Source organism: Miniopterus natalensis, chromosome 4 (assembly GCF_054644295.1).
Source record: "Miniopterus natalensis isolate mMinNat1 chromosome 4, mMinNat1.hap1, whole genome shotgun sequence".
Taxonomy (NCBI): Eukaryota; Metazoa; Chordata; class Mammalia; order Chiroptera; family Miniopteridae; genus Miniopterus; species Miniopterus natalensis.
Window position 1 is genome coordinate 91,706,974 of NC_142084.1, and position 18,679 is coordinate 91,725,652.

At 45.8% G+C, this 18,679-nt stretch overlaps 1 protein-coding gene across 1 annotated transcript in view; it reads left to right on the forward strand.

The window, feature by feature from the left end:
- The window catches only part of TENM2 (teneurin transmembrane protein 2), a 258,817-nt gene that overhangs the window by 78,353 nt on the left and 161,785 nt on the right, over positions 1-18,679 (forward strand). The window contains exon 5 of the mRNA XM_087816191.1: positions 9,047-9,252. Coding sequence (XP_087672317.1) covers positions 9,047-9,252 — 206 coding nt within the window. The remainder of the gene's footprint in view (positions 1-9,046; positions 9,253-18,679) is intronic.

Consider the following 18,679-nt stretch of genomic DNA (forward strand, 5'->3'; position numbering starts at 1 on the left):
TCAGATGCAATCCGCTTCTGAAAATATTGTGTAAGTCATATAACATCACCAGTTCAGCTGTTTTCCAAATGAGTTATGAGACAGGCAAAAATGGTTGCCAAATCATCGCCAAATGAATTTTGTCAATAGGACTCTTATGAAAAGGGGGTGAGAATTTAAAGTTGCTTACACTCGAAGTAAATGCCTCAACATTTCATTTCCGAACACCAAAACAGTGCTCTTCTGATGACTGAACATATCAGATCCCTTCTTTAACTTGCTATAAAGTTTGGTTTTAAAAAAAAAAAAACAGCTAGAAAGGCTTTCATTTTCTCACACATGGCTAAGTCTTTTAGAGAAAGTGACCTTAGGTTTGAATTTCTTTCCTTGGTGACCTCCTTCCCCCCACTCCCCAATTCTATACGTTTTAAATAATCTGAATCAATTCCAAGTGACTGCTTTTCCAGTGTTTCAAAGAGACAGTCAGGAAATATTGGCAATAAGTTAATTAAATACCACCCCCTCGGTTTTTTGGTGGTGTACAATAATCCTTCACTCTGCTAATGTTTTCATCGAGATACACCACACATGGCCAGGGAGGTTAATCTTATTAAGCAATTACTGGGTAAGTATCCAGCAGAAGCAAATTAAAATGTAAGCAAAACACGGACATGTGAGCCCCATCTAGGATGGCACATCGATAGAGATTTCATTACCTGGTCTTTAGCAGTGTTTACATTTCTCAGATTTGGAAAGAAATCTAATAGACAGCGCAGCCTACACACTCGGATGTGTTAGTGGAAACAAAGCCCTTGATTAATTAGTTAGGAGAGTATGTTCTCTGGCCTTTGTCTTCCCTTTTCCATTTGTTGTTGCTGATGGCTTATTTTTACTCTGTTCTCTCTTTCAATTAAGCCTCAGCGTGGTTGGCTGTTGGGTTTCAGATCAAGAAAAGGGAGCCCACCGACTGCCAGAATCACTCACCATCTCGCGTGTATTTCTGTGTTAAAAGGAATGAACTCATACGTCTTCATTACGGGAGCACGGAGCACGTTTTCTATGGATCTGGGATTAGATGAGCCTTGAGAACAGAGATTCAATACAGTGCTCTGACCTGGTCAGATAGCATAAGGGAGTCCAGTTTGATTGGCTAGGCCCAGAGGCAGGGTGTACAAGAGCTTCTGAAGGGCACATTGTAGGTAGGCAATTCGCTCACTGATCTTAAGAAAGAATGAGCTCCCAAGTAGGATTTCGTGGATCAGTCTCAAAATCTATCGCTCACTTTAAATTTAAGGTACCCTTTATATCAGAGGTCAGCAAACTGCATCTTGTGGACCGAGCCTGACCAGCTGCCGATTTTTACAAATAAAGTTTTATTGGAGCACGGCCATGTCCCTTCATTGCCTGTGGCTGCTCCTGTACCACAATGATGCAGTTAAGCAGTTTGCAACAGGGACTAGACTGAGGCCCACAAGGCCTAACATACTTACCATCTGGCCTTTTACCAAAAAAAAGTGTGCTCACTCTTCTTGGTCTTTACTGTAATGACACAAATTATAGGAGTCTAGGGAGAAGAGGCCACACTCCCAACGTGTCAGTTTTCTCTTCTTGACTGAGAGTTGGGTGTAATACAATCTTGGTAACCTGGCACGAACAGATCCTCTATCCTATAGGACTCTGGCTTGGTCTAGCTGGATACAAACCATTTGGCAGCTGCATGAATTTAAGTAGCCCATGTCCTCCCTCAGCCTCCAATTCCTCTTCTGTAAAATGGTGCCCCCTCATAAGCACGCTGTCCAGTGTAAATGAGACAATCTTGTAAAACACGGAGTGTGGAATCCGGCACTTACTAAAAGATCTACGAATATTAGTCGTTGTCACTGACATCTTACAACTGGTATACTGAACAAGCCTCTACGGGCCACCACTGCTTATGAGGGCTGTATTTTCTTGCTTTGTGTTTATTTTTAAAATATTTTTATTGATTTTTAGAGAGAGAGGAATGGAGAGGGGGAGAGAGAGAGAAACATTGATGTGAGAGCCAAACATCAATCAGCTGCCTCCTGAGTGCCTCCCACCAGGGATCGAGCCCGTCACCCAGGCACGTGCCCTGACAGGGAATCGAACCGGCAACCTTTGGGTGCCTGGGATGACTCCCAACCAACAGAGCCACGCTGGCCAGGGCAAGGTGCCGTATTTTCCAAAGACGGCATCCACCTTCAGAATGTCATGAGAGACATTCATGCTGCATCATCTCTTTTTTCCTAACCTCTGAGCATGAGAACAAACCGGAATGAAGACTTTCCCAAATGCCTGCTTGACAGGGCCGGCGGGAGCCGGAGGGCCGGTGTGCCGGCCGGCCCGCCACAGCCTTCTTGTCTCATTGCGGCTCGGGTTCCCTCACTGCCAGCCTGTTTAAGTCCCACCATTCTCAGTTTATAACTCAGCTGTAAACATTTATTTGTGCCGGGAGCACATTTCTTTCCTACCCTTTGAAAAAAAAAAAAATCCGAATTTCCAGATGGTGTGCAAGTTGGAAGAAAAATGGCAAAGACTGTTATTCTGTTTAGAAACATGTTTTCCCACACTTGCCCTTTCAGCAAAAACTTCATAATGATTCTTACTAGTTGGCTTAATGCACAGGACAGGGAGCCAGATTAGCAGGGAGGTTGGTAACTCTTCCTCTGGCTCCTGCCAGCCTCTCGATGCACAGAGCCCAGGGTTGCAAAAGGATCACTTCCCTGCACGAGGCTTTTTCAAAGTCAGCGAAGTCCCCAGAAGGGCCAGAGGTCACTGTGCTGGAGCCGGTCATTACCAGAGTGCATGTCAACTGGAACATAGACCAACGGCCTACGTACCAACACAGCTCCTCTCACGTTCTACCACCGTTACGTGCGTCCCACGGCTACACTTAGCCTCTGCCACCCCTTTCTAAGTTGCAGTTTTCGTTGTACCCAGCAGCATCGTGGCTTGACGTGGGTATGAAGAATGAGATCCAGTGCCCTCCCCACGCGTCTCCCTTGCTCGCCTTGGCTCTCTCCTCTGTCAGACTTGCCCAGCGCGCCCGGAGCTTGGTGTCTGCTCGCTGCGTGAACACATACGTTTCTGCATCTCTTGTACTCGGCCCCGGGTCCGGGACACAGTCAGCATAGTGGCCGGAGAGCTGAGATCCGTTACTGGTCAGACACGGCGTTCAGCCCCAGCTCTACCATATAAGAGCTGTGTAGCCGTAAGCAAGTCGCTTTACTTCCATGGTCCTCTCATCTGAAAAATTGGGGGGGGTGGTCGTCACAAAGATGTCAGGAGATTACAGGGCAAATAGTAACCCCTCAGTAAATGTTAGCTGCTATAAATAACACTAATAAACTGAACTACAGACGAATGCAGAAGCAAGACCACCGAAACTGTCAGATGTATAAATATCTGTTAACACTCTTAGTGACAAAGAGTTGACTATTTTTAACCTAAGGTGACAAACTGAGGTTTCAAAAGACCTAAAGGCTGTGTACTTTTGTAACCCTTCAGGGTTGTCCCAAGCAGTGAAGGATTTTATAAAGATCACTGTTCCCGCCTGAGAGTGTGAGCACCATCGCAGGAGCAGTGAGTCTCAGGATGGAAATCTGTTCCTGAAGCCAGACAGCCAGCAGCAGGGTGAAGGCGACCGGCTGCTGGGGACTCAGAGGAGCTATAATCCAGGGCAGTGAAGCTAATGTCCTTAGGAGAATCTCTTCACCCATCTCTTGCTTAAACAGAGCCCTCAGATGCTTGTCCTGATTCCCCAATAAATGGAAACGAGGTGTGATGACTGAAGCAATATTCTGAATTCAACTTTATTTGCAATAGATAAAAATATGTGAGGCAGAGTAATCTGCAAGGCAGATTTATGCCAAGGTGCCTCCGGAGCTCGGTTAAGTTTAGGAAGGATGGATATGAGGCTTCATTTCCCCGGTATGACTACGAGCCCATTCCTTTTATCTCTTGTTTGGGGAATAGTCTCGCTGTTTCCATAAATGAATTATGGCAACGTTTTCTGAAATGATTAGCCCCTAATGTGGCTGTGGAAGGCTGTCGATTTGCTCAACACCGGTCTTATTTAAGTGGCTGGGATTTTAGGTACATGTTTCTGAAATAGGCAATAGCTTCCCATTTACTTGGGCAATCTTCCATGGAGCTAGAGAGAGAGGGGCTCTCCTGTAACACCGATCATTAGTGTTGCCTCTAAAAACCCAGAGATCTCATCCTGAAGCCGGAGATGCACCGGCCAGAATGATCCTGTGTTAAGCATCTGCTTCTTAGGGCAAAATGGTCATCATCTCAACTTGTCACTTTGAGCTCATGGAACGAAAAGTTTGACGCGGCCCGGCCGGGTGTGGCTCAGCGGTTGAGCATCAGCCTAGGATCCAGGAGGTGACAGTTCGATTCCCGGTCAGGGCACATGCCCGGGTTGCGGGCTCGATCCCCAGTGGGGGGCGTGCAGGAGGCAGCCAGCCAATGACTCTCTCATCATTGATGTTTCTCTCTCTCTCCCTCTCCCTTCCTCTCTCTGAAATCAATAAAGACACATTTAAAAAAAAAAAAAGAAAGAAAGAAAGAAAGAAAAGTTTGCCGCAGAAGCCGCAGCTCTGGAAGATGTGGGCTGGCCTGGCTCCTGCTGGCCCAGTCACTGCCTCGAACCCAAGGATGGTGGGCAGACTTTCACAGAATAGCTGCTAATAGTTCCTCTTCTGCTGAGGCTGCCAGTTCAAGCCCAACCCGAATCCATGGGACCCTTGGACCCCATGCAGGCTGCCTGGATAAGGAATGATGGGAATAGGACATAAATCCCAATTTTGATGTTGACCGAAGGTTACCTCGCACTGTAGCAGATGCTCAGTAAATACTTTGTTGCATAAAGTATTAATGAATGGCCCACCCAACATTGCTTCGGACATTCATGAATCATTGTTAAGTAAATAAAATCTGGCTACTTTTCACTAGCACAGGCTACACAGAGGTGGTACCTACCTAGAAGTAGCTTGAGGACATTTAACTCCTGCCATTTGGTGACTTCGTTTCCTTGGGCCATAGCACCTTAATTCCTGTGACGGGTCCCTCCCTGTCTGCAGACATAATGACCGCTCATGGTATATTGATTTTAGGGGCTCTGGAAAATGACAGCCTGTTTCATTAAGGCCAGCCCACCCCTCGGCCCTCTGTAGTGAATTATGCCTACACTAGGCAGCCTCTGTTTTAAATTAGACCATCACAAACTGATTCTCCAAGTCTGGGATAGTTCTAGCTGTTTTTAGGTAGCACAGCAACAGAATAGAAAGATGTACCTACCTACAAGTCAGGTACTACATGTATTACCCTGCTTAATCCTCAGAAGGAACCCCCTTCTACAAGTGAGTAGGTGAACTCAGAGAGGGGCAGTGATCAGCCTAAGGGTGCACAGCTCAGAGTCGTCAGCCTGGGATTTAAACCCAGGGCTGCCTGTGGCTGTGCCACACTGCCCTCTGAGGTCTCAGGAATCCTCACTGTGGGGGCACCCCCCAGGGAGGTAAAGGCAGAGACCCGGTCACTCTTGCCTGTGTCTCGGTGGCCGCCTGTTAGGCACTGGCTGTGTCCGAGGTCCTGGCGCAGCCGGCAGGGCTCAGGCGCAGGTCGGCGTGTGGGACGGGGCCTGGCCTGGGCTGCTGCCCTCGGCCTTAAAGAGCAGCACAGACCTCCACTCCTGGACGCCCACCCAGGGGCTTGACCTCCAGGGGCAGTCACCGAGACGGTTCCCGACACTGGTGGCAGCAACTGGCAGAAACGCCTTTTATGTTTTTTAGGGCAGTATTTATAAGACAGGGTTTTTTTCCATTGTTTTCAAAATTACAGAAATTATACACACTCATTTTAAAGTTTAGAATTATATAGAAAAAGCGCTTTTTCTTTTGCTGTAAAGAATATTAATGTAACCACTGGGAAATTAGAATAAGGTCTGTAATTAGACGTAGCATTGCATCAATGTTAATTTTCTGTTTTTGATAACTATACAGTGGTTCTGAAAAAAGAACATTGTTGCTTTTAGGAAAAAATACATAGAAATATTTAGAGGTAAGGGAGCATCTTGTCTGTAACTTACTCTCAATGTCTCAGAAAAAATGTACACATAATATATATATATATATTATATACAGATATAACATGTATAAGAGAGAGAGAACATGATAGCACAAATGAATATAACAGTTATGCAGTCTGGGGGAAGGATATGCAGGGGTTCTTTGTACCATTTTTTTTTTTTTTTTTTAATTTTCTGTAAATTGAAATTATTCAGTTGCACATCTGGAGATTTTCGTTTGAGAGCAGTCACCAGCTTTTCACAGTAATGAAAACTTATGTTAAATGAATCGAGTGTTTTAAAAGTGAAGTCACCTTCCTCCCTGCTGCCAGCACCACACACACTTGCACACACACTTGCACACACCCATCCTTTGTAGCATATACCCAGAGAGGACCCTCCTGGCTCACTCTGTAGACAGCAGTAGACTAGAGTGGATGAACTTAAAATATCTTTGGGCCCAGCCCTGGCCGGTGTGGTTCAGTTGGTTGAGTGTCGGTCCCATGCACCAAAAGGTCATGGGTTCGATTCCCGGTCAGGGCACATGCCCGAGTTGCACGCTCAGTCTCCAGTAGGGGGCGTGCAGATGGCAGCTGATCACTGTTCTGCTCTCATACTGACATTTCTCTCCCTCCCTCTCCCTCTCCCTGCCTCCCTCTCTAAAAAATCAATAAAAAATCTTTTTATAAAAAGGCATCTTTGGGTCTAAACCACTCTTATGTAGGTAAGGGCACTGAGACCTTGAAAGTTAGACCTGCCTAAACTAGCCAGCTGCTGGTGGCAAGGAGTTCAACCAGGTAGTTTATTTACACCCCTGTTCCTTCCACAAAAGGTTTAAAGTCATTAAGCATCAGGATTAAAACCCTTGACTGACAGTTCTTAATCTAAATACATTTTCACTGTATTCCAGCTCTCCTGGTTTGCTTGTTTATTTATAAGATTTTACACAAAAGATAAACTAATAGTTTACTCGTGATTTTTTTCAAAAGATCCACAAGGAAGTTTCCTTTAAATGGGAAATATCCCCATAGAACTTTCCAAGGTAGGTTAGTATTTTTTAAAAGTCTGTTTACATGCAACTTTGCAAAGTAAGTCTTCCTTAAGGCTCTCATTTCAACCCATAGTCACAGGGGTTGGGTGAAAATACCCATCAGATGGGCAAGCAAACTTGATTCAGTTCAACAAGTGTTCCTAGAGCACCCCTGGGGCGCTAGGTGCAAACCACGGGAACCCAGAGGTGAATTCATAGCTCTGCCTGACTGCAGGGAGCACGGTATCTAATAAGAGAGCCTTAGGAAGGTGAGGAAAACCAACTCTAGTACCTAACAACAGGTGCTGCTATAGAGTTAAGTGTAAATGCTATGGAAACTCAGAAAGAACCTATTTTTCTGGTGGGGATGGAGGTGTAAAGGAAAAGAGAGCTTCAGTGTGAAGGTGACCTGGACCTTAATTTCCGTGTTACTCAATGAAGCAGGTTTATCAATAAAGCAATCTAATTGATCAAGTAATCACTCCTAGAAGGTCCCGCCAAAAATCAGTAATGGGACAGATGCTGATTCCCAGTTTTAAGCTTGTTCCATAGTTAGGTCTATTCCAGAAGTATACTCTCCTCTCTCTCTCGGTAGACAGACAAACACGTATACATATATACACACATGCATGTATACACACATATAGATCACACATACACACAGTGTTAATCTTTTAGAAAATCCTTTACTCTGAAAAGAAAGCCAAATGCTTTCTCATATAGTTTTTTATTATTTAATTCAATGTAACTACTAGCATTTATTTTACTATTGTGTGTTAGGAACTGTACTAAGCCTGCTTTGTGTACTTCTATTTGTTAATCTTACCCTGTGAGATGGCTACTCTTATCATTCTCATTTTATTTAAAAAATGAATGGAGGCCCAGAGAGGGTAAGCAAGCTGCAGCAGGTCATCCAGCGGTGAAGAACCAGAGTCAGGATTCGAACCCAGAATACAGTTCTTTGCCCATCAAGCTAAAGAAGTTTCCAGACCAACAAGGCCGTCACGCTGACCACTGGAAAGTGAAAAGACCCTCAAAACAAAAATGTCTTTAGTTCTTTTTGTATCTGGTTTTAGTTGGTGTAGATGTTTCAAGAAGATAGGAGATTGATCTTTTGTTTTTTTCAAGTTCAGATCCATTTGAAGGAATCACAAATGACCTTTATAAAAGTAGGTTCCTTAGAAGTGTAGGAGGCACTGGCTGGTTTATGGTTATTTAAAAATCCTCTGTCAATAAAGGTATTTCTGAAACTCCTATTATTAAAGTTATAATGATGCTGAGTGTGGGAAACTGGTGTTTTCCATCTAAGCGATTTCAAATAATGCAACAGACACCCATCGCTGTCACCGTCAGAGCCATGTGGTTTCCACACGGTCCTTAGGTCCCTCCCTCTCGCTCAAGAAAGGAATCACTCCCAATATTGGGCCAGCCTGAGGTCAAGTCCCTATTTCCTACTGAGTTATTTTATTTCCTTTGGACTGATTTTTTTACTGTTCCTTCTTTTTTTAATTTATAAAAATGTCAGAGTATACTGGACTTGTTTGTGGCTGGAAAGAATAATTAAAGGCTGCAAGAATTAAATGTGCTGCCAAGTTAATATCACTCTCCCCTCCCCCTGCTGATATTTTTTTACATCCCAGTTACATTTAGGGTCGTTGGAAGCTTTGCATACACTCAGCAGACTCCAGCTCTTATTATATTTGATCAGCAAAGGGCAGTCGTGGAAGTTTGAGAAAGCATTGTGCCAGTATTTCAGATGCCCTGGGCCATGAGTTTATCGCTTTGCTATTTAATACCTAAATGTTTTAAGCTGTGACTTAAAGAGGAACTTGCCATGAGTTTAATCTTAATTTTTTTTTTTCTAAATCCTGGCATATAATTAAAAAGAAATGAAGAGCCAGCTCACGTATACAGATGTCGCTGACTTGACATCAATCCCTGTTTTCCAGTGCCCTGGTCATTGAAAAACAGCAGCATAGACAGTGGTGAGGCAGAAGTTGGCCGGCGCGTGACCCAAGAAGTCCCACCAGGCGTGTTTTGGAGATCACAGATCCACATCAGTCAACCCCAGTTTCTCAAGTTCAACATCTCCCTCGGGAAGGATGCTCTCTTCGGTGTTTACATAAGAAGGGGACTTCCACCATCTCATGCCCAGGTATGACCGTGCTTGATATAACCATGAGTTAAAAAAACAAAAAACAAAACTTCTTACACCAACTAGGATGACTATAATTAAGGGACAGACAATAACAAGTGTTGTCAGGGATGCGGAGAAGCTGGGACATTGGTACCTTGGTAAATTGGTGTGTTGCTGGTGAGAATTTGAAATGGCACAGCCACTGTAGAAGAGAGTTTGACAATTCTTCAAAAAGTTAAACATAGAATTACCATATGACCCAGCAATTCCACTTCTAGGTATATACCCACAGAGAACTGAAAACATCATTTCTCATTAAAAAATACGCATGAATGTCATAGCAGCATTATTCCTTACAGCCAAAAAGTGGAAACAACTCTAATGTCCATGAACTGATAAATGGATAAACAAAATGGGATATGTCCATACAGTGAACTATTATTCAAACATAAAAAGGAATGAAATATTGTTGCACTCTATGATGTGGATGAATCTTGAAAGCATTGTGCTAAGTGAAAGAAGCCACATACACAAAACCAATATAAATGATTCCATTTACATTGTCCAGAATAGGGAAATCCGCAGACACAGAAAGGAAACTAGTGATGGCCGGGGGCAGTTGGGACTGGATGCTAATGCATACGGTGTCTCTTTGGGGAGTGATATAAATGCTCTGAAATTAGATTGTGATGGTTGCACAACATGGCAAATATACTAAAAACTACTGAATTCTAAAATGGTGAGACTTATATTGTATGAATTATATCTCAAAAAAGGTAACATCCCTACCTGATGAAGTCAGATTTTTTAGACCTGGAGGTGAATCCTCAGGTACTTAATGTTCAGGCGTTTTGATTATTGGATTAATTTGTTAAAATATCACTAGGAGACACCCCACTGTCTAAGAAAAGAGTGATGTAACATTAGACAACATTCAGCAGCTGCTTCTCTGGGACTTCTGTGTTCTTGTCTGAACTGGGCGCTGATAGATTATCCAGTGTTGGGCAGGAAGAGATTGGACTACACGAGGGATCGCATTGGTTTTCCTCCCCTCCCTCCTTTCCTTTGTCCGGGTAGGGATTGTACTATACACACCACTTGGAATAAGTTAACACCCAACGAGCTCGGTTTTCTTCTCGGATAAGAATTGTATATCCAGAGGAAACCCATGCCTGGGTCTTCTGCCTCGCTTGCTTTCAGAGACAGCAGGTACGTAAGGAAGTGTGTTAGGAACATCTCTCCGGAGAGAAAAAACATCCTTAACTGCCCATTCCATCCAGTCAAAGCTGCCTTTAAAATGTGTTGGAAAGGGATTCATCTAGAAAGTTCAACTGGAAGAATTTAAAGCTTTAAACCCATTAGCAAAAATAGAGCAGGAAGGCTTCCGTTTCTTCCCCTTTAGTTCGCGGCAGACATTGCTAATCGATGACTGAACTCAGCGCCCAGATCCCTCCAGCAGGATCCTTAAGGCAGTCACTAACCACTGACCAGCGTTGACTCTCACGGTGAAACGTATTTGCTATCCCGTCTTTACAGCCTGACACGATCGATCTAGGCCACTTAAAAGGACTCTCATTTTTGAGCAGGGAGGGCTGTGGAGGTTTTTATTACCATACACGGCCATGCTGCAGGGACCAATATGGAAAGTGGTTGTCAATATGACATCCATCCATCCGCGCAGAAAAATAGTTACTGGTCTAGGCACGGATTACCCAGAGATGAGTTAACACGGCCCTGACCAAGCAGGACTCCTTATACCAAAAGCATGACTATTTTTCAAAGAGATTCTCATCAAGAGAAAGAGAGGGCCCTAGCTGGTATGGCTCAGTGGTTAGACCCTGGCCGGTGGACTGAAGGGTCTCGGGTTCGATTCCAGCCAAGGGCACATACCTTGGTTGCAGGCTCGATGCCCGGCCCTGGTCAGGCCTCGTGCAGGAGGCAGCCAATCAATGTGTCTCTCTCACATGGTTGTTTTTCTCTGTTTCTCTCTCTCTCCCTCTCTCCCTCCCTCCCTTTCTCTCTTCCACTCTCTCTGAAAAAGCAGTGGAAAAAATATCCTCGGTTGAAGATTAAAAAAGAGAGGAGAAAGAGAGGGAGTCGGCTGAGAGGAGTCCCAGGGGCATCTCGGTAACTTCCAGCCAGGGGCTAGGGGGCTGCTCGGGGAACTTATGCACATGGCCAGGCGGTCTCCTTGACCCCTGGGTGCCACTGATTCTATTGGGGCATAATTAAGGGTATACCATGGTGAAATCTGCGTTGTGGCATTATTCAAACAAGTGGGAGCATGCCTCTGGGTGCAGCCGAGCGTAACTGTCCTCTCAGCCGGTTGGACCCAAGGAGCTTGCTAGGAAAACCGCTTCTTCCCGACATTGTTTCCAAGAACTGTTGTCCCCCTTCCCTTGCGAGCTCCGAGCAGCCAGGATCACGGGAAAGCCGGTGTTCGTGGAAGTCAGGCAGGTAACTCTCTGTGGCTGCGTGATAGTGGCCAGCGGGCAGGCAGACTCTTCCCGGTCCCCCTGCTGTCCTGACAGTCGGGACTCGGACCCTCAGTGACAATGTCTTTTCTGCTTTTGTGGCTACACGACACTGTCCATCTCCTGCCAAGCCGGTGATTGTTCTAGTGATCACTCTCTCAAAATAGCTGCACTCCAGGGACGGTCCCATCACGTCTCAGGGGAGGAGGAATGAATAGGCCCGGGCTGATGTGCGTGAAGGTTTCAGTCCAGCTGCCAGTTTGGAAGCTTAGTGTGCGGTGGGGTGTCAAGCGAGCGAGGCCCAGTGCGGATGCTTAGAAATGAACGAGACAGGTACAATATAGGGGGGCTTCTTAAGAAAGGAAAGAAAGGGGGAGCGGCTCCCTGCACATTCTCACATCCACCCTCGGTCATTACATGCGTTCGTGTCCATTCGATGAGCTCCGTTTCCTCCAGGAGACGGTGCTTAGCTCCTTACAGGGACAGGTGACTAAGTCATTACAGAATTCCTCATTTCTATTGCCATATCCTATCAAGGAACATAAGTTCTATGGGGATTGGCGGTCTAGCCAAGGTGACTCATCTGAGCTAGAAAGAGAGAAAGAAAAAGGTGGGGAGGGGAAAGAATATGAAATTCTCTTGGCTGTGTTGCATGAAATGGCTATACTTAAACTTTATTGAGTATCATACTGTGACCAAGAGCCTACAAGGTTTAGTATCCATGTCCAAGGATATTAAGTACAGAGAGAATCCTTTCTTGCCTGCTCAGATTTCCCAAGGATCCGAGTCTCTGTCCCAGTTGACTTTTTGAAAGTGATGGAAAGCAATGATAGAGAAGCACCGTGGCACAGGGGAGGAAGGCCTGGAATAAAGGGAGAGCTGAGAGTGGAGGCCCGGCTACATATTAGCCGGGCGCCCTTGGGCACGTCCCTTAACCTCTTTCAGCCTCAGATTTCTCATGTGTCTGTGTCATCTGCCTCACGCTGTTGCAGTTACACAGCCACAATAAAGGTAGGATGAGAAAACGTTTTGTAAACTCAAGCACACTATGAAGATATCATATGCAAGGCATCGCGGTACTAAGAAATTCTGCATGGCCCTAGCAAATACTGTATACAAATAGGCAATTATGTAAATGTAGCCATTTAAAATAAAATTAATTTTCTTGTTTTGTTCTTGCTTATTAAAGAACAAACTGTTTTCATTGAAGAAACATTTTAAAAACACAGAGAAACAAAAGGAAGGAGATAAAAACACCCATACTTTGAAGCAGTCCCCTTTTGCTAAATGTTTAGATAGTATTATTGATATAATAAAACATATCAGTTGCAGAAAGAAAAAAGAAAAAAAAACACTCCGAATTTGAGTGGCTTAAAATGACAGAGGATATTTCTTGTCTATTCAAGATATCAGTGCTTCTCAACCGGGAGCACTTTGTCCCCACCCCGGGGACATTTGGCCATGTCGGGGAGTATGTTGGATTGTCACCCTGGGAAGTGGTTGCTGTGGAAGCCGGGTGGGTAGGGACTGGGGATGCTGCTAAACATGCACAGGACGGCTCTTGAAAACAAAGAATTACCTGCCCCCAGACATCAAAAGAGCTGAGGTGAAGAAACCCTACTTCACTTGCTCATCTTGGGTGGCATTGGACTTCGCTCAATGTCAGCCTCATTCAAGATGCAAGCCCATGGGCCCTCCCCTACCAGACACATGAGAAGGTGGTGAGTTGTGCACCGATCCCTAAGAATTCTGCTTGAGAGTGACACATCACTTAGGCCCCTCTCGTAGGGACCAAAGCCCTGATCGCTTACAATAAAATGTTGGGATACCCGTCCTCGTGGCTAGTCTTTATGTCCATCCTTAATTCCCTTCCCAAAAGTAACCCTTAAATATCTTATACAAATTATCAGATTGTCCTGAGAGTTCCCCCACCAGCAGTGCGTAAGTGCCCGTTTGATTGACTTGGTCCCTCGCATAAACTGGGCATTTTCATCGTTTACGCTTTGTCAGTGTGAAAGGTAGATATTATGTTGTCTTTTAAATGCAGCATTTTGATGTCCTGTGATGCTTCTTAGGACCTAGCCCCCCAAAAATAAAGTGTTGATCTAAGGCAGTCGTAGCTACCAGCTTGACGGCTTTCTGGGGAGGGTGTGTGGAAGGAAGCCTAGCGCGTCTTGCCAGATATTTGAAATCCTACAAACAGGGTCAGATTTGCCCGGCCCCAGCTCTAGAGAGGAAACAGATCAGACTTTCAAGAGGAACCCTCATCTGACCCGGCTACGGCGCGAGGCACCCGAGGAAACCTCAGAGGCCGCGGCTGCAAGCGGGGCCCCGGGCGGCTGAGGCGCTGAGCAAGGCCGCCCCACAGCTCCCCGCCGGCGGCCGCGGATGTGTCAAGCCAAGCGGAATCCTCTGTGAAAACAAGTCAATAATCGGCAGATTAGGTACGTGATTAACCCAAGCCAACAGGATGCTGTTACCGCTTGGGAGCCCTGCCGAGACTTCACCTTCTCCGCAGTCCTGTTTAGCAAATATTAAAAATGCCTATTTCATCTCTCAGACGGATGCAGCCGGGAGCCCAGTGACTCCCAGAGGCAACTTGGAGACGGGGGTGGGCCTCGAGCTCCAGGGGGCTGATGAGAGGGCGGTGCTGGGGGTTCAACGGCGCCAACGCAGAAGCCCGCGCTGCGGACCGAGTGCTTTCCGCTGGGATGTGCTCCCCGCAGGTGCGCCTGTGGCGTAGGAAGCAACTGGCCGCACAGTAAACCATCGAAGGGACCTATTGAAGAGACCACAAATTGCCCCGTGATCATACCAAATAAAATGCAAATACGGCAGCTCGGGCATGTGCGGACCAAGATCAAATGGGCTGAGCAAACATTCATGTTTGTCCCCATCAGCAGAATTCCCCTAAATGACCCTTTTCAAAAGGAAATGTCTGGGTGGCGATGAGCGGTGTTAGCTGTCACGAGCTCAGTTTATTCCTTTCCAGTTGGGAGCCGTATCTGAAAACGAGCTCCCTCTTTCCATGTCCCCGCCTTGCTCACCCAAGTAAGTAAACTGCATGCGGTGTCGGTTAGAGGCGGGTCCCCGGGACAGAGCCCCTGAGTTTCTGAGCGGCCTGCTTCTGTCGCTGTGCCAGGTCTCTGCACCTCCCACTGCCAGTGCACCGGCCAGCTGGGCTGTCCCCGGATGTCACCCGTCCGCAGGGCTGGGTCTGCATGCTCGATGTCACCCCTCCGCGGGGCTGGGTCTGCGCGCTCGCTGTGGGCGGCATCCCGGCGCTGGGCTGTCCCCTCGGACGGCCCATCGCGGAGCAACTGAATCGCACTTTGAAGGAGGCCCGTTTCCACAGGCACGTTTGCAGACCCTTCCTTCCAGAAGAGCTGGAGGCGTGGGGAAAGAGTTCGTGAAGCCAAGAGAATCGTGGTTTGCTCTGTGTTGGACTGAAAGTGCTCTGGGGAAGGTCTTTCTCCAGAGACCTTGGGATTCCCTGCTGGCTTCCGAGCCGGAATGGCAACCGCCCCTTCCATGGGGGGCACCCTCCCGGGCAGCCACGGAGCAGAGCTAAGGAGGGACCTCGGGGGATGCTTGAGTCTTACAAGAGAACTGGCCTGGTCAAGGGTGCACAGAGGACCCTGCGAATGTTTTTCCAGAAGGGTCATGCTTGAGTACATGGAGCTTGGGGAGAAAACAGGAATGCGTTGGACGGAGCAGCACCCATCACACTGTAGACTGAGGAGCCATAGTTCCAGAGGTGCCGTAGTTCAGCAGTTTGCAGAAGTTCTGGGCAAAGACGTTTATCTTCAAGTGAAATCTTATGTAGCGCCCCATATGTAAGGGGATAAAGTGACGGCTGCATTAGCGTAAGCATAGTTTATAGTCCAAATCCATCATTATTATTATAATGCTAATCTCTGTATATGTGTGTTTATTATGTGTGTGTGTATATATATTATATATGGAGAGAGACAGACAGGCAGACACTAAACTCCTAGGTGGTCACCTCTATGAATAGATGAAAAAAAAAACAACTGAGAATTAGATTTAAAAAGTACTTGTTTGATCCGCAATAAAACGTTAAAGTTAAGGCGAGCTCCCTGCCCATCTCCCGCACCTGCGCTCACAATGACTGGAAATAAATGTGAGCAAACGTTAAGATGTATTCATTGGAGGGGTTGAAATATGGGTATTTGCTACCGTAGTCTTGGTACTTTTCTTCATTGTAGTAATCGGTGTCTCTTTAAGAAAAGTAAGTGTGTGACAAGCTTGAGTCTGTTTTGAGTAGAACAAGCGGTGGGAGACTATAGAGGATGACTCAGTCTTTATATTCATTTCATTTATGCACTTTGTTTCATTTGCACAGTTTTGAGAAAAATCACAATGAATGTGTACGAGGAGTTGCAAATAGCACAGTATTTTCCTTAATCGTTTTTCATAAAGACTCTGGCTCCTCTTCAATGAAATTGATCCACAGGCTTGAAAGAGGGGGATGGGAGATAATTGTTCGAAGGTTAAAGCGCTTAAAATATCCAACAGCTATTTTCATCCCTTGCTTCAGATATACAGGTAGAGAAGTTGCCCACCCCCCAAACTTTTCTAAAATAAGCTTTGAAACCTTATTTTTAAAAAGTCATCAGTCCAGCTGGCATGGCTCAGTGGTTGAGCGTCAACCCATGAACCAGGGGATCGCGGTTCGATTCCCGGTCAGGGCACGTGCCAGGGTTGCAGGTTCTGTCCCCCCCAGTAGGGGGCGTGCAGGAGGCAGCCGATCAATGACTCATCATTGGTGTTTCTCTCTCTCTCCCTCTCCCTTCCTCTCTCTGAAATCAATAAAGACTTTTTTTTTTAAGTCATCATTATGGGATATGTCACACGTTCATTTGAAATTGCATTTCTCACTTAACGTCCTGGCACGACCTTGTGCCCCTGCTCTGCCTGGCACTTGGTCGAGCAGGACTCACCAGAGCAGTTGCTTATACAGCTTTACCTGAGCAGATGCACATCCACCAGCATTCAAAGGCCAGTGCCCATCTTTAAGCTTCCTAATAAACAGCAGAGTTACGTTCAAACCTGCGCTTAGAGATATTAACAAAAGGTTTGTTCCAAGGTCTTCACAAAAATGAATGGCTTTGAAATGCTCACCGAAGCCCCTCTCAGGAAGGATGTTCTGTAGGGAAGCAAGCGTCGTTATAAGACAAAAATACTCATTCACCATCGGATCAGTAATAGAAAATGTTCTCTACTCTGAGATCCCTCCCCATGTAGCACTAGTCACAATCGTCATAGTCAGTGTTACTCGAGGGCGACAGGGTGCCAAGGACCATTTCACAGGAGTGATCTTCCCAACAGCCCTAGGAGGGAGGAAGCCGAGGCAGAGGCTAGGGTCACAGAGCTGGTATGTACTGGACACAGCAGCCAGACGGGTCCTTTGTCTCCTCTCTGCGGCCGGTATTTCCAGGAGCTTCCTGCAGCCCAGCGTAAACGCCCTCACTGGCGAAGTGACCTGGCAACTCAGGCCCAGACAGGAGCTTCAGCAAGGCCCGTGTAAGCGAGGACGGAGGCCTGCTTCACAGAGGGGGGCCTGGGTGAATGGGGGCCTGGCCAAGGAAGCACCCCGAAATGCTGCGGCGGAGGGAGGGAACCAAGGTGACAAGAGGCCCCTCCAAGAGGGAGATTGTGGCCGTGTAAAGAGCGGTCCTGGGAAGTTTGAGACGCGTCCACTGTGCTTACAGAAACGTCCCCTCTGGTCCTGCTGCGCCCGTCCCGCTGGGGGGCTGCTGTGTTGCTCTCAGGTAGTTCATCGATCCTGAGGTGCACGCGAGGCTGGTCTCTGACATCTCTGAAAGCAGGATGTATTTTGCAATCGATGAAGCTGAGAGACAATGAATTGTTGGTTGTCACATTTTTGTGTGTGTATGAAAACTTAGTGTTTGCTCTGACACAGTTAGAGCAGAGCTGCAGATATAACCTGAATTTTCCTACATATGAGATTTTTTTTTTTAATGTTTTCATCATTAGTTTTATTTTTCAAGATAAAGCCCTCATCAAACATCCTTGTTTGTTAAAAACATTCATCTTAAGTGGCCTTTTATGAATTCCAAGTAACGTCAGCTAACTAGACCTTATTGTATATACCAAGTCAGTGTGGAGATTTAAATACATTTTAAAATATATTTACAATAAATACACAAATCAAGCTACAGTTTAAATAAACATTCTGTGGAATACCTGTGCAGCTGTTCAGGCACAAACAAGCTTAGGCACAAGAGTGTGGACCAGTCCGGCCTATCTGGCCTTGAATTTCAACTTCCAGAACCTCCAAGCTATGTGACCTTGGACAAGTCAGGCAGCCTCTCTGTGCCTCAGTTACCTCAGCTGTAAAACGGGGCTAATACTATTGTACACTCAAGCATTGTTGTGAAATGTGAGATAATCTTTATAAAGCACTTAGAAGGTGCTAGCATGTAGAAATGATACAAGGTATTATTAGCATGCTTTTCAAAGCACCCATCATGCAAGCCCCACAAGCCCCCAAACACACAAAACAGATTTCAATTGTTATTTTAAAGGTAACTTTTATTTGTGTTTTTCTCATTGTGAAAGCAATATGTGATGATGATGGGGGGAAAGAAAGCATTGACATTTTTTAGCATATTTTCCAGTGTTCTGCTCACATATTCTAAGCATTTTAACAACTACAGGACCATACCACACATACTATTTTTATCCTGATTCTTCGCTTAATAAGAGGTAGGGAGCATCTTTCTAAATCTGAGTATTCTTCCACGAACTCAGTTTAAATGCCTCAAAAATACTTCATTGTATAGATTAAAATTTTCTTTAACCAACTCTTTTTTCAACATTACAATCCCTCTACAGTAAACATTCTTGCAGGTGTACATTCGTGTATTTTTAAATAATTTCCTTATGACGACTTCTTAAGGGTAGAATTGCTAGCTCCAAGGAGT